At 44.9% G+C, this 22,433-nt stretch overlaps 1 protein-coding gene across 2 annotated transcripts in view; it reads right to left on the minus strand.

The window, feature by feature from the left end:
- Positions 1-8,954: 8,954 nt before the first annotated feature.
- LOC144821551 (uncharacterized) overlaps positions 8,955-22,433 on the minus strand; it is a 178,600-nt gene continuing 165,121 nt past the window's right edge. For both annotated transcript variants that reach the window (XM_078678727.1, XM_078678726.1), the window contains exons 10-11: positions 22,130-22,231; positions 8,955-9,234 (exon numbers count right to left, since the gene is read on the minus strand). In XM_078678727.1, coding sequence (XP_078534853.1) covers positions 9,062-9,234; positions 22,130-22,231 — 275 coding nt within the window. In that variant the 3' untranslated portion in view covers positions 8,955-9,061. The remainder of the gene's footprint in view (positions 9,235-22,129; positions 22,232-22,433) is intronic.

Consider the following 22,433-nt stretch of genomic DNA (forward strand, 5'->3'; position numbering starts at 1 on the left):
TCCTACAGAAATTTTCCATTCTAATGACGGTCATCCTTGATATTTTTTACTCTCTTCATACCATCCTTCTTTTGGTACCCAGAGCTTCTCTAATTTATAAATATTTCTCAGCTCCCAATCCAGAACATGCTAAGACTAAATTGGAACTCTCGTGGGAATCTGACCTGGGATGCGAGTGGACCATTCCCTTTTGGGATAAACTTTGGTCCTGTTCTCTCAAAATCTCTCGCTTTGCCTCTCTCACTCAATCTATGTTCTTTCTATATCACAGACTTTATCTGACTCCTACTTCCTTGGCTCGCTTTTCTCTTTCTTCTGATACCAACTGCTGGACTTGTGGCTCCTCGAATGCTGATATTATGCATCTTCTCTTCCTTTGCTCTACAGTTTCTACTTTTTTGGAGAAAATATGGTCCTATATTTCTCTTTTATTTAATATTTCTATTCCCTACTCCATTTCTCTTCTTTTCTCTGGAGGTCGATCAGATTCTTTAGGTCTTTCCCCCCCATGAACATGGTCTCTTTGACCTCATGCTTGCTTTAGCTTTCCAATACATCACTCTTAACTGGAAACCACTCACAAAACCCTCTGTCCAACACTGGTGGAATAGTCTCTGCCACTTTCATCAGCTTGATATTGCTTTTGCCTCTTCCTGCAAACCAATGGTTAATAGAGATCTCTTTCGGTTACCTCTTACTACTTATTTAGACAATCTAGCGTTAATACATAATTCTCGTTAAATGCGGAAAATTTTAAACCTCCTTGAATGCTTATCTTCCCTGCTCTTTGATTTATTTTTTTATTGGTTTTGTATATATATCCTGATTTGTTAAGATTATCTCTCACATTCCTTTGTAATGTGCATTTACCTATTTGCCTCAATTTTCTATTCTTTATCCATTTATGAGATCTGCTTTTTTCCCTTCCTTCCTTCTTCCCTCCCTTCCCTTCGTCTCCCCCCTTAGTCCTGCATAATTTAAATAGCTTCCTCTTCTGTTTATAGTACCAGCCATTTATTGTTATATTTCCTTTTTAAGATGACTTTCTCTGTATTGCTGGTCTTCTGTAATTTTGTTATTTCTTCAAATAAAGCATTTAAACTTTAAAAAAAGACAATGAAGGATGCTGTGAGAGGTGGATGAGGCAACAGGGTCAAGGGAGAGCTAGACCAGAGCTGAGCTAGACCAGAGCTGAGCCAGATCAGAGCAGAGCCAGACCAGAGCCGGGCCAGACCAGAGCCGGGCCAGACCAGAGCCGGGCCAGACCAGAGCCGGGCCAGACCAGAGCCGGGCCAGACCAGAGCCGGGCCAGACCAGAGCCGAGCCAGACCAGAGCCGAGCCGAGCCAGAGCCGGGCCAGACCAGAGCCGAGCCAGACCAGAGCCGAGCCGAGCCAGACCAGAGCCAGACTAGAGCCAAGCCAGACCTGAATAGAGCCAAACCACAGCAGAACCATGTTTCTGACTTGGACCTAAGAGCCAATGCATGACCAGGGTCATGACGACATTTGGAGTGTTATTTGTGCAATAAATGTCATTTAGAACCGTATTTCTTGAGCATTTGTAATACATTCTACACCACCAGTGCATTAAGTGGCATCAGTTTATGTGCACTGTATATACAGGCCACATAGGCGTTAAATGTGGAACAACATTTCTTCCAATTAAACCACACAGAAGAGAGAGACGTTTATACAGAGCACATCCTGAACTAAGTTACTTTAGTCTGTGCTCAACTGCTCAAGGAAAATGAGGCACTGTGAAGGAAAAGACTTGCCGAGGATCACTCTGGCCTAGTGAAGACGCTCGGATTTAAGCCCAGTTTCCCTGTGGAACATTGTATAATTCAGGCTCAGCCTCTGGGTGCACATCTCCTACAATATCGCACGGAACAGCACTCTTTGTTTAGTTCTTTCATTTGTTTAATGCACTCTAGTCAACAAAAATAACTATCACCTTATATATAACTAACACTATTTATGTATAAAGAAAAGTCCTTGTAGAAAAAAGTAGAAAGTTGGGGAAGGCAGCCTGCCTATTTCATGCTAATTGGTGGTTTCTGAGATTCAACAAAAAGAGCCAGATTTTAGATGTGGCTGAACTCCTGTGACTGACATTAAACAGATTATCAAAACAAAGCGGCCTGAGACGGGGACGCTGCAGCGAAATGGCGGATCCTGCTTGAGCTCTCCTTTCCAGCGGATATCATATCCTACTGCGAGCCGTTTCCACATTGTCTTCGTCTCCCGAAGCGATTGACTTTGGCATCGGAAGATGCGGCGCACATTTTGACGGTGTCTTCGGCATTTCTCTGTGCTGGACGCCTGAATTGTTGCTTGTCACGACGCGGGCGGCCCCCATTTTAAGACGCCGCACTCGCATCTCTTCACACAGCGGTCATTTCAAAGGATCTTAAGATTTCTCATGGCTCCTATTAATTGCTCATGACTTGAACTAAATATTTATTCTTATGGCTTTCTGAAATATTTTTATGGCTTTCTGAAATATTTTTATGGCTAATGCTCTGCATCTCCTCAGAATTTTTGACCTCACATAGCCCGTCTCCTCAGGATAGATGTGGTTGGCTGTTGTTTTGACCTGCTGCGCACACTATTTTTGGCACTGTCTTTTTTCTATTATATTTTTTTGAGGAATTTCTCTAAAGAACGCTCTGGGATGACAATAATCTTCAGACTTCATCATTAATTACACGGTTAAAGGGGCTCACTACTGCAAATTGATTTCCTGCTCTCTTGCAGCGAGTTGGTTTTCCACGGACTTGAATTTTTAAATACAGTATAATTTGCCTCCACTGGCATCCCATCTCATGTTGTGGTTGTGTGCGGCCGCTATTTTATATCCGCTGAGCACACCATCTTCAGTACCACACAGACTTATACTTTTTTTTTGAAGTAGCTCTCATTGTGGATGGTTAAAGTTTCAACCTTATGTCTCTGATATCACCTATTCTTAACTTTTCTTTGATTGTTGGGTTGAGCACTAACATTAATGTTTTCCCTTGAGGAATTTTATTGGTACATTCTATGAGTTTTTACTTCACGTTTGCACTCATTTCAAATTCCAACTTCGCTGCATCAGTCTGCTGAATTCTTCTCAGAGCCCTATTGCTACCATTATGGCTAATGACTCACACTCTGCCAGGCCCTCTGTCACGGGCACAAAACTAAAGCGACAAAAAAATGAACCACCGTCTCCTATTGATTCTTCTGAGAACCCTATTCTGGACTCCATCCTGGAGGAAGTGCGGGGTCTCCAGCCTTTTATGTCAGCAACAAATGAAAAACAAATTGAGGAGAGATGGATTGTTATGGAGAGCAAAGTGCTGGATTTAGAACAACGTGTTGGCGTCCTACAGGATATCTCCACAAAGATTCCAATATTAGAGCAGGAAATTCATAAATTGAAAATCCACACATAGGATTTGGAAAATCATAATCCTCGTAATAACCTACGCCTTCCGGAAAATGTTGAGGGTTCCAACATGGTACTCTTTTTTTCAAAAATGTCTTCCAGAACTTCTTAATCTTCCATCTTCAAATACTCCCCTCAACATACAAAGAGCACATCACTTGGGTCGTCCTACCTCTAACCCCGCAAAACCACGTGGAATCATTATGCTATTCCTGGAGTTTACTGAATTGATGTCTGTTCTGAGAGCTGTTAAACTCAAACGTCGTCTTATTTGGTGTGGTCACAACATCTTCATCTCGCAAGACATCTCCAATGCAACCAACGCACGTCGAAAGGAGTTTCAAGCCCCGCATCCTCAGATGAGACATCTTAATATTCAATATGGAATACTTCACCCATGTCTCTGCAAGATTACTCATGATGGACGCTCACGGTCCTTCGATGATCCTGAGAAATTGAAACTTTTTCGTTACTCATTTTCTTCCTCTGGTATGGATACTAATGTCTGATTTTCCTGTTTTGCTCCTCTTTTTTATCTTTATATAAGCAGCTTATTAGCTCTACCTTTTTTAACTAATATGTTTTCCTTTTTTCTAGTATCTTCGACAAGTACTACCTTCACTTCTGTTTCATTCTTCTTATCTTCTCTTTCTCTTTTCTTTCTTTATCTATTACACTTGATTTCCCTCTTATGGGGGCTCTTGTTTTTCTAGATTCATATTTATCCTTATGAGATCCGCTTCGCTCTGCGTCACCATGCTCTCCCTGCATTGTTTTTTCTTTCTTTACAGGTCTGGCTGTTTTGCCCTGATCTGTTTGTTCACTTCCTTCTCTGTACTTTTTCATTTTTTCTTTCCCTTCTCTCGTCTTCTGTCCTATTCCTCTTTCCATGTTTCTCTATTCATTTTATGTTTATCGGTTCAAATTTCTCCTCTGTCTTTGTTTTCTTATTAATGTACTCTGGTATTGTGGGTATCTTTGTAGTATGTCCTATATGTAATTTTTTCTTGTGGTCTGTTTTTTCTTATAGTTATTTCCTTGAAGTGTATCGACTCCAACTGTGTTATACCCTCCTATCCCTCCATTATGTGTAACCTTGTTAAGTGGAACGTCCGTGGTCTTGGGAATCCAGTCAAAAGACAAAAGGTACTGTCTCATTTATCTAAACTCAATTCACAGATTGCCTTTCTTCAGGAAACTATTTGTACAGATGTGGAATCTCTTAAGTTGAAACGGCAATGGGTGGGTCAAGTTGTTTTTTCACCTGCTTCTAATAAAAAACGGGGTGTTGCGATATTATTCCATAAAGCTTTGGCAGTACAAATTTTATCTACACAAAATGATGACGATGGACGATGAGTAATGGCAAAGATTGTGATACAAAACAAAACAATAGTCTTATTGAATATTTATGGTCCTGTTAAACCTGATCCTAAATTTTGGAATGACATTAAAATTCTTTTATCCTCAATTGATTGCCCTAATATCATTGTTGCTGGTGATTTCAACCAATGGTTGGATCCTTTTTCTGATCGGCTATCTAAATGTAAATTTCAACCTGGCAAAACTCATAAAGCTTTTCAATCTGCCATTGCCTCTCGCTCCTTATATGATGTTTGAAAGACATGTAATCCTGATTTACGTGAATTTACTTTTTTTTCTAATGTGCATCACACTCGTTCTAGGATTGAATATATTTTGGTTAGTAAATCCTTACTTCCTTCACTCCAACGCTCTGAAATTGGGTCAATTTTTATTTCGGATAATGCCCCTGTTCATGCTGTTTTGGACCTTTCACTTACTTCCTCTCCATTTAGCCGATGGAAACGTAATACTTTTTTATTATTGGACACGATGTTTATCAAGGAAGCTACCACTTTCATTAATGAATTTTTTATTATCATTTATCCTATGGATACCTCTGTTCCTAATAATTGGGATGCTTTTAAAGCTGCATTTCGTGCCTTCACTATCTCCTATGTCTCGAAAAAGAAGAAATCCACCAAGAAGAAATACGACGATCAGCTACATAAACTTAAAGACTTGGAACATGTGTATTTCACCTCTCGATCACCCTCCTCCCTTCATGATTTGATCAAAGCAAAATCTGAGCTCAATAAATTAGCAACATCTGAAGCATGTAATATCTTGCTCAAAATTAAATCTAAATACCATTGAGGTCAGAATAAAGCAGGTAGGATGTTAGCTAACTACTTAAAAATCAAAACAGAGCGTAAAAATATTGGCCCTATCCCTGATGAATCTACTAACAAACTAGTCTCATCTGATGAGGCTATTGCCGAGGTATTTCACAAATATTATAAATCTCTTTATTCTGAGGATACTTTTTCCTCCTCTCCAAATTTAAACACATTTTTTTCAGGTCTCCCTTCCCCACCTTCTCTCCCTGAGGAATTCCTCGAACTAGAAAAAGACATCACTCTCCAAGAGGTAACTAATGCTATTAAATCTTTAAAAAAATCTAAAGCCCCAGGGCCCGATGGTCTTTCTGTAAATTTTACAATACCTTTAAGTCCATTTTTGTCCCTAAACTCCTCTCACTTTTTAATTCCTTTATTTCAGATGCTAAGGCATCTGGATCTTTTATGGATGCCCTAATTGTCATAATTCCCAAACCTGATAAAGATCATTCTTACTGTAAAAATGATCGGCCTATATCGTTAATCAATTAGGACTGTAAAATGTTTGCCAAAATTCTTGCTTCCAGACTCGAAACTATTACTCCTCTTTTGATCAAAACTGATCAAGTTGGGTTTGTGAAGGGTAGGCTGGCATCTGATAACGCTCGGATGTTTGCTAACATCATTTCATATGGAAAAAGATACAAATACCCCCTTGCAGCTCTGTCTTTAGATGCTGAAAAAGCATTTGACCGTATTAATTGGCAGTTCATGTTCCATACCCTCCAATGGTTTGGTTTTGGACCCTCTTTTATTTCGTATATTAAGCTCTTATATTCTTGTCCTCGAGCCAGTATTTTTGTTTAGTCATTTTTCCAATTTATTTTTTTCTTTCCAGAGGGACAGGACAAGGCTGTCCTCTTTCCCCTTTATTATTTATATTATGTCTTGAACCTTTTTTAGAACGTATTCGTACTAATTCTCAAATTGCTGGTTTTACGCATAACTCTGTAGAAACTAAACTATCTGCTTATGTAGATGATATATTGGTCTATATGTCTAACCCTGTTGAATCACATTTCATGAATGAAGTCTGATTATATTCTAGTACCTCTGGTTACAAACTTAACCTCTCAAAAACAGAAGTCTTACCCTTAAATTCTATATGCTATCAATTTATGCTCAGTGATTCTAATTTTGCTTGGTGCCCTTTAAAAATTAAATACCTCGGTATTTGGTTTTCATCATCCTTAAACGATACAATTAAGTTCACGTTTCATGCATTATTTGACAAAATTCAATCACTACTCCTTACCTGGTCACCCCTGTATCTTTCTTGGTGGGGCAGGTTAGACACCATTAAAATGATGATTGTGCCACATGTTTTATATACACTGTCTATGCTCCCTGTCAGGATTACAAATGTATATTTTTCACGAATTAATTCTATTTGTACAAAATTCTTGTGGAATAATAAACATCCAAGAATTGCCTTAAGCAAACTCATTCGACCTAAAGGAGAAGGTGGTGTGCGCTTCCCATACTTTACAGGTTATCCTTCAGCTTTTTTGCTGAGACAATCTTTCACACTAGCATATGATTTTATGGATATTCATATCCCAAGATGGATCCTTTTTGAACGTTCCTTCTTAAAAGACTTTTCTTTTCAGCATGTAGTCTTCATGTCAAACTAACTTTTTATCCTCTAATCCCGTTTTAAAATACTCCCAAACATTATTATACAAGACATTTTTTAAGGATTTTACCCCACTCCAGTGTTTTTTGTCCTCTACTGTATGGTATAATATAAAGGCAAATCTTTTTACTACAAGTATTGGAAAGAAAAGGGCATTATTTTTGTAAATCAGCTGCTTCACTATTATTCCGTTGTTCCCTTTCATACCTTGCAGATGAGTTATCAACTGCCTGACTCTTTTCTCCCTGAATATAATATTATTGTTAATGCCATACAATCTCACTTACCCACTTTTTCCCTTCCTCCTCACACACCGTCTACAACACCTACTACTCCTCTATACCCCTTATTTTCATTTCACAGACCTAAAGCTACTCTTATATATAAGTTACTGTTATCTGATGTTATTGAAAGACCTAAATCCCACATTGAGATTGCATGGGAAACTGATTTGTCCGTCTCTTTTCCTATTATAACCTGGGATAATGTGTGGTCAAAGTTATTGAAAGTCTCTGCTGCTGCTCGTATAACCCAATCTTTGTATTTTATTTACCATAGAGGTCTTATTACCCCAGTTAGTATTTGTAAATATTCACCAGGTTCTTCCCCATTATGTTGGTCATATTCCAATCAAACGGGTATGTTAAAACATCAACTTTATGATTGTTCTAATGTTTTATCCTTTTGGAAATCTGTTTGGAATACTTGCATGTCTATTTATTAATGTAATGTTACTTTAACACTACAGAATGTTTTTCTAGGTTCTTTGTCACCTGATGTGAATGTTGCATTTTCTGTTTCCATGTTATTTGACCTTTTTATTGCATTAGTTTTTAAAGTTATTTTATCATCTTGGAAAGATAACTCTAAAATATCTTTACTAACTTGGTGGAATTTTATCTGTGATGAACATAGGATTTCTACTGTTTCCTCCTCTTCTCTTTCTCACAAAATTAAATCTGATCTTCTTTGGCTCCCTTTTACTACATATCTTTCCTCTCACTCTTCTATGCATTAACTCTTCTTTCTCTCTATAATGTTTTCCTCATTCCTTTTTTACCCTTCCCTTCCTTTTCCTTTTTCTGTGTCTTTTCTTCTCTTTCTCTTTCTTTTCTTTTTTCTCTACTCTCTTCTGTTTCTTTTCTTTTCTTCTGATAAGGTTGTTCTTTCATCATATGTTTTTTTGCCTGATTGTTTTATTTTATTATACTGTATATATTTCATTATGGCTTCTACATCTTTTGTGTATTTAAAAACTTAATAAAAACTTCTTAAACACAAAAAAAAAACAAAGCAGCCTTGGAGATCCCACAGAGGGGGGAGGGGTGGCTCTGGGGCTCAGGTCTTCAGGTGATGCCTGGAGGGGAGAGGAGGATAGTGGGAAAATGTATTTACGTGGTCAGCTTTGAGTACCAGAAAAAGAGCAAACTGTTCGCTCAGCTGTCCAAGACTTTAAAAGGTGTCCTAGGGTGAGAAAGTGGCGGTGCCCGGGGTGCAGGTGCTGCAGGCTCTATTTGAGATCCGATCCCAAAGTCTGAGCCTGACACTGGGCTCGAGCCAGAGGCGAAATAAATGCAGATTTCACATACTAGTTTTTCTGAAAGATTCAGGAATGAGGGGCTAGGGGGGTTTGGAAGAATCCTCAAATTCAGTATTTGATAGAATAACACACACGCATTCATGGCACACAAATAAAACATAATTTATTTTATAAATATTATATAAAATATAGCCTTAAAAAATAAATTATGGTAAAAAAATGCTATAAATATCGATCATCTTTTCCTAAAAGGTCAAGGTGCTCCCTCCCCTGTGTCTTCCATGTTCACCCCGTGGGTAGGCGGGCCTTCCAGGCCCAGACAGGGCGCTTTAAGGTCCTCCCCGGAGTCTTCCTTGTTCACGCCCTGCCCTGGTGGGGCTTCTGGCTCCAGACAGGACGCTTTAGAATAGGCAGTGCAGCGCTTATCTGTAAAACAGAAAATATGTCCATAAATGTATTATCATTTTCACTTCTGATAACAGAAGTTGGGTAATAAATTAAAGTACTGTACATATTACATTCATGATACAGCATCCGCTGGGATAACTTCTGAGGTCACTTTTGTCAACTTTAAGTTGCTTCTCATTCATTCATTCATTCATTCTCAGCAGCATTGCATCTTCCACAGACACATAGGGGCATATTTATGGCCAAGTCACGCAGGACAGCACAGCAAGTCACCTGTGTGAGAAAGAAAGGGCAGGAATGTACATTATTGAGAAGGATATGATGCATTCCTGTCCTTTTGGCTGCCTGGCGCTAATGCAGGCACTCTTGCACCATGGTTGAAGGTTGCCTGTGTTGTAAGGAGGATTGTTTTTTGCCGAAAGGGGCACCTCCCAGCACAAAAAAAAATCTCCAGAGGCTTTTTCCCTTTTTCATTCTGCCGCACACATAGAAAGAAGAAAAAGAAGGATAAAAAGAGATTTCTCCGCGTTACACCTCACCTGGAGAGCTGCAGGTTTTTAGTGCATTCCTGGGCAGTGGCGTAGCTAGGACTTTTGCCGCCCATGGCGGCCCCTGTGTTTGCCGCCCTCAGCGGGCAAATGTAAGAGTGGGGGATGAGATGCTGGCATTTCTTGCGTGTGCCGCCCCAGCCACAGGGAAAAGGGAGGGGGCAGAACGCCACCCCCAAAACTCTTGCCACCCGGGGTGGACCATCCCTCCTTGCTACGCCACTGTTCCCAGGTCTACTGCTTCTCGTAAATCTGGGAGTGCATTAAAATCCAGGGATGTTGTGTGGGACACCCACGCAATGCCATGGAAGCGCCTTCCTGGTGCAGAGTAATGCAATGCAGTGGTTTGCTGTAGGTAGCATTACTCGAGATTCATGAAGCCTCTCAGGGTCACCCACGGTGGCCTTGTGTGGCTTCATAAATCACATTTTTGAGTTGTGTCACTCTTGCACCACATTGCGTGGCGCAAGAGACACAGAGGGGATTGTAATTAGGTCTCACAGTGACCACCTGGAGGCAGCTCTACCCTGAAAATGGTGCTATGAGAAACATCTTGGGCCTTCTTACCCGTAGCAAAAGACACACAATTGATGGATGGAATGCAGAACAAATCACAACATTCACCCCCAGTCACAGATCTGGGTTAAATGCATCATTCTTTTGCTCACCACGACACCCCAGTTTATACCTGGCCATATGCAAATCAGTCGTGACCCTGTGCTTCACGGAAACAGTCCAGCCCAAACTGCCAAGCCAGGTCCTCCCTGGACCAGAAACAAGCATCCTCGGACCGGTTTCGGGGCTTCACCCATCATCATTCAATATAGCTCCCTGGACTGGAAGCAAGCACCCTATAAGCCACCTTGATAATCTACAGAAAATCCTTTCCAGGATAAGTTGCAGGAATCAATGGATGATGGCCAGATTTTATCCGCTCTTCATTCTGGTTTTCGTACTAAGATAAGCCCCACTGAGCAAGTCTTTTGCTTTTCACTTATATCATAGAAATACCTTACTCTGTAATGATTATCTGTAGGTGGCTTTCATTGACCTAAGGCCTGGGTTCCATTTGGTCACCAGAAACAGACTACGGGAGGTTGGTGGATCATTGGGTGTACCATCCCAGGTATGAGACCCCCATCCTTTGGTCAGTCTAACTATGCTTACGCTAGATGGGGCAGGTCAGGAGAGTTAACTACTCTGATACCAATGCGTTGGGGGGGGGATCAGCCAGGGCTTTGACCCTATTTTTCCTCCGCATGAATAATGTGGTAGAGCATCCTAATAACTACATAAACAATTCTCCTAAACTTAACGGCAAAAGGTCCCAGCGCTTCTTTTGGCCAATGATACTTTCATCCAAAAATCCCCTCATCAAAGGAGGAGCTTCGCGCGCAACCGGGATGGTTGCGTGAGCACAGGGCTCCCGGACCTTCGCCACCTCCGGCACTTATCCTGACTATAATCCTGGTTCTGACGACGGATCATTGAAGATGCAACCCGGCTGATCTGCCAGCTGCTTCCAAAATTGATTTGGTCTAAGGGAACCGATTTTATGACAATCTGAACTTTCCTGGCCTGCTCCACAGATCTGCCCCGGGCTCGAGTTGATATCTGCCTGGGCGGTAATTGAACAACAGCGGTTGCCCCTGATCCGACTCTCGACCCTGGACGTGGCTTTAGGTTTCGTTTTTGGTCCAGATCCTTCTACGCCACGGATTTGACCCCGCTGCCTGGGGGACTGCTTTACTTCGTGGTCCTATTCTAGGGCCGGGACCGTACATCATCGCTTGGTGTGTGACGTGAGACACACTGTCCTTTGGATGAGCATCTGTGAGTAATTTTAACGTAGCCATTTTCACCAGATCTCAGGGTCCCCTTGGGGACATAGCTTCCAAGATGGCCGGCAAGCCCGAGGTTGAAAAGCGAAAGACCAAAACTGTTCACCGTGGGGGCTCCATACAATCTAATGTCATGGATCGATACACTTATCCTAAGGGATCCCCCGGTGGAACGGGCAAGCATACGGTGGACAAGGGAGATGATTCTACGGTGGACGACGACCTGACTCTGCACGATGTTATGGGCGCCATTGCGAGTATGAAGACCTCAATCGGGGTGCAGTATGAAACCCTGGCTCAAAAACTGGACACAGTGGCGATTGATGTCAACTTGATCAGGGCGGATTTAGCTAAAACGAATGAAAAAGTTAAATCCCTGGACTTGAAGACTACTAGCCACACGACGGATGTCTCCGACCTACAGACGGAGGTCCGTAATTTACGGTCCTCTAATGATTTCTTCTCCCACCGTCTGGAGGATTTTGAAAGTCGTGCTAGGCGGAACAACGTCCGTATAGTGGGTGTCCCTGAGAATTCCGACAATTTAAATGTTGACCTCATCGTGGAGGACCTCATCGTCAATCATCTCGCACCCAAAGGCCTGAGTAAATTCTTTGCGGTGGAGCGGGCGCACAGAGTGCCGGGTGGTAAACCTAAGCTGGGTGCTACCCCGCGGCCCATAATTGCCAGGATATTCAATGTCCGTGATCGGGACGCTATCCTGCAGGCGTCGCGATTGGGTGGCCCCACGAAATTTGAGAATAGGACGGTGAGTCTCTACCCAGACTTCACTCAGTTGGTGCAGAAACAGAGGATGGGGTTTCAGGGAGTGAAGAGACGATTGAGAGACAGGGACATGAAATATGCAATGCTATTTCCAGCCTGGCTACGTGTGGTACATGGAGATCGGACGTTCTTCTTTGATCACCTTAAGGCTGCAAGTGACTGGCTCGACTCGCTGCCCAGGCAGCAGGAACATCCTGAACACTCTGGTGGAGCCGGGGGTGGCCCGATGGAACAGGAATAGTAATGGGACTCGGTTCGCTGGACTTCATATAGACCTTTCAGCCGTGGTTTGCGGATCCTTTAATTCGCTTTAATTGAGCTGGTTTTCCAGGGGTGGCGGAGGACGTGGGTCTCTTCCTCCTCGGGGGTTTCTTTTCGTAGATTAGTTATTTGCTAGGGCGACAGGCACACTGCAAGTTGGGGGGGCCTTGGAGTCTAACGCAGGGGTGCAGGGTGGGGGGGTATTGTTTCTGGGGTAGACTGGGGGAGGAGGGGGGAAGTTGTTTCTGTTTGGTTCATTTCAAGGCACTATATTGATGGACTTTTGGACTTGGCTGTTGCGACTAATGTGGGGTGGATGCTGCGACCATGTTCGGGATGGGGGTAGGGGACTAAAATTGCTATGTTGGAATGTTAACGAGTTGGGGGACAGGATAAAACGTGGTGTGGTGTTACAACTCTTGAGACGTCTCTCCCCTGATATCGTTCTGTTGCAAGAGACACACTTGATAGGCAATACATGTCATGTTATGAATCGAAGGGGCTACCGTCTCTTTGCGCACTCCGGCTTCACCACTGGCTCTAGGGGGGCGGGTATCCTGGTCAGGGCCTCCCTCCCCCTCGAGATCGACGCAGTCATTCTTGAAGACAGGGGGCATTACTCCGCCATTACTGGACGGTGGGAGGGGAAAGTCATCTCTCTGCTCTCCGTTTATGTCCCACCTGGCCTTCAGGCTACGACCTTTGCTGATCTGGGGAGGGTGATACTGGGGCTCCCAGAAGGCATTCTTGTGGTGGGCGGCGATTTCAACTCAGTGGTCTCCGGGCATAGCGATCGCTACCCACCTAGGGATCTTGGGAGGTCCCAGTCTTGGCTGGGTGGCTTTCTTGACACTCTGGGATTGATAGACTGCTGGAGGCTGCTACACCCTGGACAATTGCAATACACCTTTCACTTTGGTGCACACGGTAGCCTCTCGAGACTAGACTATATCCTGATGCCCGCAACACAGTTGGTTAAAGAAATCAGACACTTGGCTAGGGGTATTTCAGATCACTCCCCCTTATGGCTTGTAATGGAAACTGTGCCGGGAACTGAGGTCCGGGAAGCCCCGATCAACCCTTGGTATCTCCGTAACCCTAAGATCCGAGCGGAACTGATCAAATCACTCGACCATTATTTTGTGGATAATGTGGGGTCTGTGTCATCGTCTGTCTCGCTATGGGAAGCCTATAAGACGCCCTATCGTTAATTAATAGCGCTAAGAAGCGTAAGTGCGAGGCAGTGGTCCGACTTGAAACTGAGATATCAGACATAGAAAGAGACCTGGAATCTGATGTTACTCAGGACAGGTTGCACCTTCTCAGCCTCAAACAAACTGACTATAGAGCATTGGTCACTGATGCCGCTAAGGTGATGAGTAGGGAGCAGCAAGGCCGTTTGTATGATGTGGGTGATAAGGCTGGAAAGTTGATTGCTTGGTTGGACAAGAGGGAGAGGGCTAGTCGTGTGGTTCCTTTGATTGAGAAGGCGGATGGTGTGAGAGTGACTGACCCAGTTGGGATTGTGGAGTGTTTTTCTGAGTATTTCCAAACCGTTTACTCCCCAGTATCGGATAGACCGGAACAGGACTCGCATCTGCTTCTTAGGGATATTGCTTTGCCCTGCTTGTCGGATCTGGATAGGGAGCTGATGGACGCGACACTCTCCGTCGAGGAGGTCGCTGCCGCGGTTCGCTCTGTGAGATCCGGGAAGGCCGAGGGTCCGAATGGACTTCCCATCGAACTTTATAAGCTACGTCCAGATAAAATAGCACCGCATCTTCGCTCTATGTTTTTATAACCGCTAGAAGCTGGTACCCTCCCTTATGATCAACGGCTTGCATCTATCGTTGTGATCCACAAGGAGGGTAAGCCACGGGATTGCTGCGCATCGTACAGGCCCATCTCGCTCTTGAACGCCGAGCCTAAGATCCTCGCAAAAGTGCTTGCGAATCGCTTGATAACTGTTGTCTGCGACCTGATCCATCCGGATCAGTCCAGGTTCATTCCGCACCGTAATACGGCACTTAACCTTCGGCGTCTACATGGCGCCCTTGCGAGAGCGAACTCGCTGCGTGAATCGGCCATTTTGGCCTCTTTGGACGCCACAATGGCGTTTGATACGCTGGAATGGCCATATCTTTGGGCTGCCCTCGCCAAGTTTGGTTTTGGCCCGGCTTTCATCAGTTGGGTGAAGTTACTATATCATGACCCCTTGGCTCAGGTGGTCGTTAATGGTCGTGTCTCTGGCTCGTTTTCTCTCGGGAGGGGTACTCGCCAGGGGTGCCCGTTGTCCCCGCTTCTTTTTGCCCTAGCTTTGGAACCCCTGGCAGCTTGGCTGAGGTGGGAACCGTCAATGAAGGGTATACGTTGGACCCCCGACTTCGAGGACAGAGTGTCGCTCTATGCTGACGACATCCTGCTATACCTCACGTCTCCTCGGAAGTCGCTAATAGTGCTATTCGATGTATTGACTTCCTTAGGTAAAAACTCTGGCCTTGTGATCAATTGCCGCGTGGGTGCCCAATACAGGTGGTACACGCGGGTTTCTAATAACCTGCTGCCCCCGCTTCGGCGCCTGAGGTCCGATGTTGAGGCATGGCGTAGACTTCCGTTGTCCCCGCTCGGACGGGCGGCTTTATTCAAGATGATGTCACTGCCCCGATTTCTCTATGCCCTCCAGAATACTTTTGATACCATCCCGGCCAGTTACTTCCGAGAGGTCGAAAGCTTGCAGAGACAACTGATATGGGGAGGGCGGTCCCGCATAGCCCTTGCCAAGTTAACACTTCCTTGGTATGACGGTGGAAACGCTCTCCCGGATATTAAGCGCTACTACTGGGCCTCCCAGCTGGGGGCGATTAACCACGGCATGTACGACCCCGCGTCGAATCCCACGTTCGAAATGGACAGATGGTTGCTGCCTGGTGGAGACTACAACAGGGTGCTTTACACGAAATCCGCTGGGAGGACGCTTACTGGCCCTACCAGGATAGCTCTGCAGGTATGGCATCGTGCCAACGATGCAATGGGATGGAAGGATAGACTCACACGCGCAACCCCCCTTTACGCTTCCGAGAGGCTAGGCTCCCTGTGGAAGATGAAAGGTTTTGATAGATGGGACGTTATTGGTATAGGCAGGGTGAACGATGTATGGACTAAGGATCGGGTTAAAACCTTTGAGGAATTGAGACTGGAGTATGACTTGAGTGACAAGGAGTTTTTTTAGATATGCTCAGATCCGACACGCGTTGATGGCGATTTTTCCTCCGGGCACTACTGTTCCGGAGGCTTCGCCGCTTGAGGATTGGGTGCTTGACGGACACGTTCCCGACAGTACAATTTCGCTTATTTACAAGAAGTTGATAAACAATAGGACCGACCTTATACAGCGCCTCAGGGAAGCTTGGATCGGTGATGGCTTGGAGTTAGATGACGAGGACTGGCAGTCGGCCATATCCTCGCCGAAAGAGGTTGCAATTCCGGCCCACCTCCGGTTTGTACAGCTTAAGATTCTTCATAGGATCTATGTTACCAGTCCACGATTGGTCAGTATGGGTTATGCTTCGGATGGGCTATGCAGGCGTGGTTGCGGCCTCTTGGGCACTTTTCTCCATATACTCTGGGAGTGCCCGGTGGTTGTTCGTTTCTGGAATCGAGTGCATGCAGTGATGGAAGAGGTCACGGGTGTTGCGTTGTTGCCTGAAGCTAGACGATGTTTGCTGAATGTTTGGGAACCCAATGACAATGATTTGGCCCAGACTCAGTGGGTGACCCTTGGCAATATGATCGCAAAGAGGGATATCGCCCAGTTGTGGGGCTCTCAGAGGCCGCCCACAGTCTTGGCCTGGAAGGAAAATATGGACTGGTGCATGTTCAGAGAGAAGACGGTGTATGTTGCACGTGGCAGGCCCCGCAGGTGGGGCAAGATTTGGGGTCGATGGAACTCCTACTGAGGAGACATCTGTACACCTCCCTTCACACACTTAGTGGCGGATCCTCCTTCCCCTTGACCCGACATTCCTCCTATTGTTTTGTATGCATTGTCTCTGGACTTGCTACATCCCTCTTTCCTCCCATCCTGTAATGTCAATGTTTGTATTATGATCTTATGCCTTTCCCTCCCGCAGGCCGCTCCGCCATTCGATTGCTTGTATTGCCTTGTTATTTTTTCTTGTTTATGTTGTTAAAAGTTTCAATAAAAAGAAATATTAAAAAAATAAAAAAAATAAAAAATCCCCTCATCCTCCAAAATTCCTTAAACAAGCTCAATGAATTTTGCAATCAGAGGTTTGGAAAAACATACAAAAGACAAAATGCATAGAATACAATGAGTAGGCGTAAACGCAACTGGGGCACACTTTTCTTGAATCCATACAAACATTTGATTATTTGGCCCCACGGGTGGCTTATTCACGATCATGGGAACCCCAAATCGAAAAGAGTAGCTTCTTAGTACATCATAGACGGGCCGTGATTCTGATAATGCATCAATCCTCAAAGTCCAGAGCAGTCTCTTCAGCCCTCTGACTGCACAAGTTCCAGGACCAATCTGCAGCTCTGAACTGTGCGTAAATATGAAAAGAGAATATTTTCTTAAATTGTCATTAAATCGCCCCCATAGCTCACCAAATCTGCCTTTGATTCTTGACAATGAGCTAAAAAGATTGACCATCTTGCCACCCTGCGACTTCTTCCCTATTGAGTATAGTTGCGGTCTTACCACAAACTGGAACCTTACAGAGCTGAATTACAAGAGGTTATGGGACTGGATACTAACTTGAATGGTAGAATGTTATACTTTGTGCAACAATTTTTTTATTCTTTTGCCCCCTTCACTCCAAACCTAGATGCAAATGGATATGTCCACTATGCTTGAATCTTGGTGTAAGAATCTATCAAGTTGTGTTTAGAATCTTTAGATGTGATATTGAAAGGGGTTTGTTGTATTTGGGTTGAGCAAATATCTGTTCTCTGATTGGATTTTCAGAAAGATTAGGGAAGTCTTATAGGATCAAACTAACGTTCTTGCAATGCACACATTAACTGTTTTAATTGGTGCTCTATCTTGCCTTGTGTACTGAATTGTATTTTAATCTGTTTGTATTACGGACTGGGCAAAATACAACACCTCGGGGGATGTGTATAGGTTTTATCTGAGCCTCAAATACAAATCTTGTATTGAGTTATGCTGTGTTCCTATGCGAATATGTATATGTAAATTCTGTAAATTATTGTAACTAGTTTATACAGGATGTATGACGTTATAACGCAGGCTATTACAACGCCTGCCTTTACAACGCGGTTTTTACATCGCAATCCATTACAACGCATAGCGCTTTGGGGTGCTGGGTAGTGAATAGTTTAATTTACTATTCCAACTCCAGTCCCCGTGGACACTAGGGAAGGTGTTGGATAGTAAATTAAATGTATTCCCTATCCTAGAGCGCCCCCCAGCGCAATGCGTTGTAATGGTTTGCGTTGTAATGACCGTGTTGTAATGGTAGTGCGTTGTAAAAGTTTTGTTGTAAAGGTTGTTCACCGTTTATACATAATGAATTGTATTTTTCTTTTGTGTTTTTTGGGTTTACAACCCAAAATGAACCTATTTTGATGATGAGGATGACTTCTGCTACAGAGGCTGCACCCTGAAAGGACTGATGGAGAAAGGTGAGCTGGAAGTCATTGCTGAAACATGACTCTGCCTTAAATGTCTCATCAAAAAAGGAATGTAATCTAATGTCATTCAAAAGTAATGGCTTGACTGCTTACCACTAATAGTCATTTTGCAGTTTCTTCTCTCAGTCCTTACCCGTGAGGCTGAGCCTAACCTTGGAGACAAGTACATTCTTTAAAAACCCAGAAAACATCCTCTGTCCCCTATGACAACATACCGAGCCTTCTGGCACGACCACTTCTTGTTTAGTCTGCCTCTATCCACAAACTGGTCACTTTTTAACTGCCAATCTTTACTTGTCTCTTGGAAGGTCTATGGGCCATATTATCAAGAAAGGGCGATACATTATCGCCGCATTTATCGGCAGGAAACTGCCGCTAAAGCGGCGATAATGGGATTGATAATATGCCCTTGTGTATTCCCATAGAAGCCCAGGTTCACACCAAAAGTCACACTAACGGAGCAGAACGCAACACAGCGTCCCCAAACCCAGCAGAATCAGTCCCCCCCCACCAAACAATAATGGGACATAAAGGTGTGAGGAGAACTCCAGGTAGCAGCCCTGCAGAACTCGGCCTTGGAAGTCCCTTGAAAATAAGCCCAGGAAGCAGCAACCCCCCGAGTCGATCTCCCTTGAACTGACCCAGGCACCAACACACCACAAGCCTCAAAAGCAACATCCAAAGCCCACCGCAGCCAAAGACTGAGGGTAGCCCCAGCTTCAGACACTGACCAGCCAGCCCAAAGGTCACAAAAAGGGATTCCACCTTACGAAAAGGCTCAGTATGCATGAAATAGATCTTCAGAGCCCTCCAAACATCCAAACAGTGCAGCCGCACCTCAACCTCTGAAAGAGGACCCGGACAGAAAACAGGCAAAACCAGATCCTCCGAGCAATGAAACGAGAAAGGGACTTTGGAAACAAAGGAAGGGTCAGGCCGCAGAACAACCCGATCAGGAAAAAAAACGTATAAAGGGACCAAACAAAGCAAGGAGCCCAACTCCCCAATCCGCCGAGCCGAGGCAATAGCTACAAGGAAAAGAACCTTGATTGTCCCCCCTAGCATCGGTAAATGGTAACCCCCAATGGTATGCAAGCAGCGGGAGCCCCCACAATAATCGGGCACCCACTGCACAAATCAAACACAAGATCCCACTAGGCTCAGACCGCTCAGCAGCCACAAAAAGGGAAAACACTGGCTCGAAATGAGACGAGCACTGAGCCCTTTAAACACACCTCTGTGAAGGAGCCAAACCGCCATGCCCCCGGCGCACAGAAAAGCCAGCCGCGCATAACACACCTCCCCTCCCTCCCCGGGTGTTCCCGCAAGAGCAAGGAACGAACCCGGAAGAGGAGAGGCCGCAGCAGAGAGTCACCATCCCACACCAGGCAGTCCGGACCCCCCAACCCCATGGTCCAGCTAAAGCAGGGACTCAAATGTACATGCAATATAATGACCTCAACAAGTACTTAGGGGTTTAAACGGCCGCTGAGCAGCCCGTTTCACACTTACCCAAAAGGAGGCACAGTTCCAGCACCCCCCACGACGAAGTCTGCCCGGAAGTGATTCAGCAGAAAAAACAAACAGGACTTGGATAGGCGGGTCACATGGTTATATGCCTCAGGGTATGGGTATGACCTGGAGGCAAGGGATGGGTTTTTAGTTGCTTGGGAGTTTCTGGTGGGAGGAACTATGCTCATGTAGTTAGGACTGGGACGGGGAGGGCTGACGAGGAGGTAATAAAGCCTGGTGGGGAACATGCAAAGTGCGCATGAACGTTTGGCCGGGCCAAGCCTGCCGGTTAGACATTCATGCATACTTTGGAGTGGGAAAACCACTCCTCCCCTGCCCCTGCTCTGGCCCACCCCTCCCTCCACATAGGAAGGGAAAAAGAAAATTATAATAACACCTTTCGTTAATATGATTTTATTTTTCCTCTGCACTGCTTTAAAGCAGTGGGGCGACGCTCCTCCGCCTTAGCGGTTGACAGCCCTGTAAAGGAGGACACCTGTGCGTAAACAATTAAATCGAATCACGTCTATGCTCTTCCAATTGTATCGCCATACCTTATTTCAGAAGAATGCGCATGCCTGCTGGGGTTGGGTTTCTTCGCTGCCTCTCCTGGTCTATCAGCCGAGGCGGAGTTTGGTAAAAATCTGACAGCGGTGCAGCTGAGAGTTGCCCAAGCTGTCATGTGACCCCCCCTGCTTTGTCTAAAGGCGGAGGGGGGAGGCGGTGTCCCTTGCCCCTCCTTGCATAAGGGCAAGGGGTGTGTTGGGAAAACAGTGGTCCCTGCCTTGGCAATGACAGGAAGTGCTTATTAGCCACTATGACCTTCCCCTGGCGTTGCCCAAGTGGGTTTAATTGATAAAAAAATAAGAATCCCAGGGGAAATGAAAGTCTTTAAAACTGAGACAGCAGCACCAGGGGCCGATGCCAGCCGCCCTGCCGCAGGTGTCCTCCGTAATGGTGCACCACACAGAAGACCCTGCCAGAGTTCTGGACAGGTGACCAGAGCTACATTTAAAGGGCACACCACAGTCCTAGAATGCAGCTGATCAGGGTCGCAGGAACACATTAGACGTTAGCACCCAATTCTGCACATATGGGGCAATCGAGTGTGACGCGCTGCAGTGGTTTGCGCAGCCCCTTCTAGAATACCGCAATATTGCACCCGTGAAATGGAAGGGGAGGCAGTCTGTGACACCACAAAAACTCCTGGGGACATCAAGGCACTTTAAAAATAGAGAACATTGCGTCCAACCTGGGGCAATGACTGAACCACTGTTCAGTTGTTTCTTTGGGGCTGCCATATGTGAATGTTGTAATCCAGAGGTACTAAATAAAGACCATGCATATAGGGATATATTTATGAAATCAGTTGCTGTGCTGCCCTGCATCACTGGGAAAAGGCAGGAATGTGCCTTATTTATCCAACACAGCACACTCTTATCCTTTCCCCATGCACCGTTTTGGCAGCCTAGCACCGATGCAGGGACCCTTGCACCATGGTCTAAGGGTGCCTCCGTTTTAGGCAGCATTGTTTTGAGTAGAAAGGGGCATCTTTCTGCAGAAAAACAATCCAGAGAGGTTTTTCCTCTTTCTATGTGTGCCGCAGAATGCAGCGCACATGGAAAGAGGAAAAATTTAGGAGAAATAAAGATTTTTCCTCGCTACGCATCACCTGGGGAAGCGTACGATTTTGGCAAATTCCGAGGCTTACGAGTCCTTCTAAATCTAGGAAAGTGTCAAAAACCATAGGAGCTGAACACCCACCGCAAAGCCCATGGAACGCCTTCCTTGCGCAGAGTAAAGCAGCACAGCAATTTGTGCTGCCTTGTGTTACCCCAGATTTGGAAAGCCATTCAAAGCCATGCAAAGTAGCTTTGTGTGGGTTCATAAATCTGACTTAGAAGCTTGCGTTACTCATCTACCACTTTGCATGTTGTAAACGTGGTGCACGCCTCTCATGAATACGGCCCTTAGTTTCTAACAGGCTGCACTACCCTATCTAAGAAAGGAGCTCTCAGAGTCAGTGCACCCGGGTGCATACTAGGATAATACGCCCTGCTCTTACAGCTGACCCTCTACTGGAGACAACATGTGGCATTTCACCCAACTACCTCCAAACCAGTGCAGGGCAGCACAGATGGTCCTGACAGACCAGTAACACTGCTGCTAATTGTCACCTGAACACGATGCGACAGAGCCCAGCCAAGGGTTTTTATTTTGCAATAATATGCTACATTGGCAATAAAATCTACAAAAAGTCAATTTGTTGAGACTTATTTTACTTACACAAAATGGCACCGACCAGCAGCACCCCGAAGGGTACAAAGACAATGGGCAGAGCGTATCCCCAGGACATGACTTTCACGTGCATGCAGCGCAAGTTGAAGCCTAAGAGAAAGTCAAATATGTATTAAGAAGTTAGAATGAAGTTCATATCAACTGTAGAACACAACATGCTAGGGAACGATTTCTGCCAACACTTCAACAGTACAAGGAACACTTGCCTCACTACCAGAGGCGTGACACAGGCCCATAAGGAGCAGGGGGGCCCTAAGCCATTAATGCCCCCTAACCCAACAGGGGCCCCATT

The sequence above is a fragment of the Lissotriton helveticus genome, chromosome 2_2 (genome assembly GCF_964261635.1).
Source record: "Lissotriton helveticus chromosome 2_2, aLisHel1.1, whole genome shotgun sequence".
In the NCBI taxonomy this organism is placed as follows: Eukaryota; Metazoa; Chordata; class Amphibia; order Caudata; family Salamandridae; genus Lissotriton; species Lissotriton helveticus.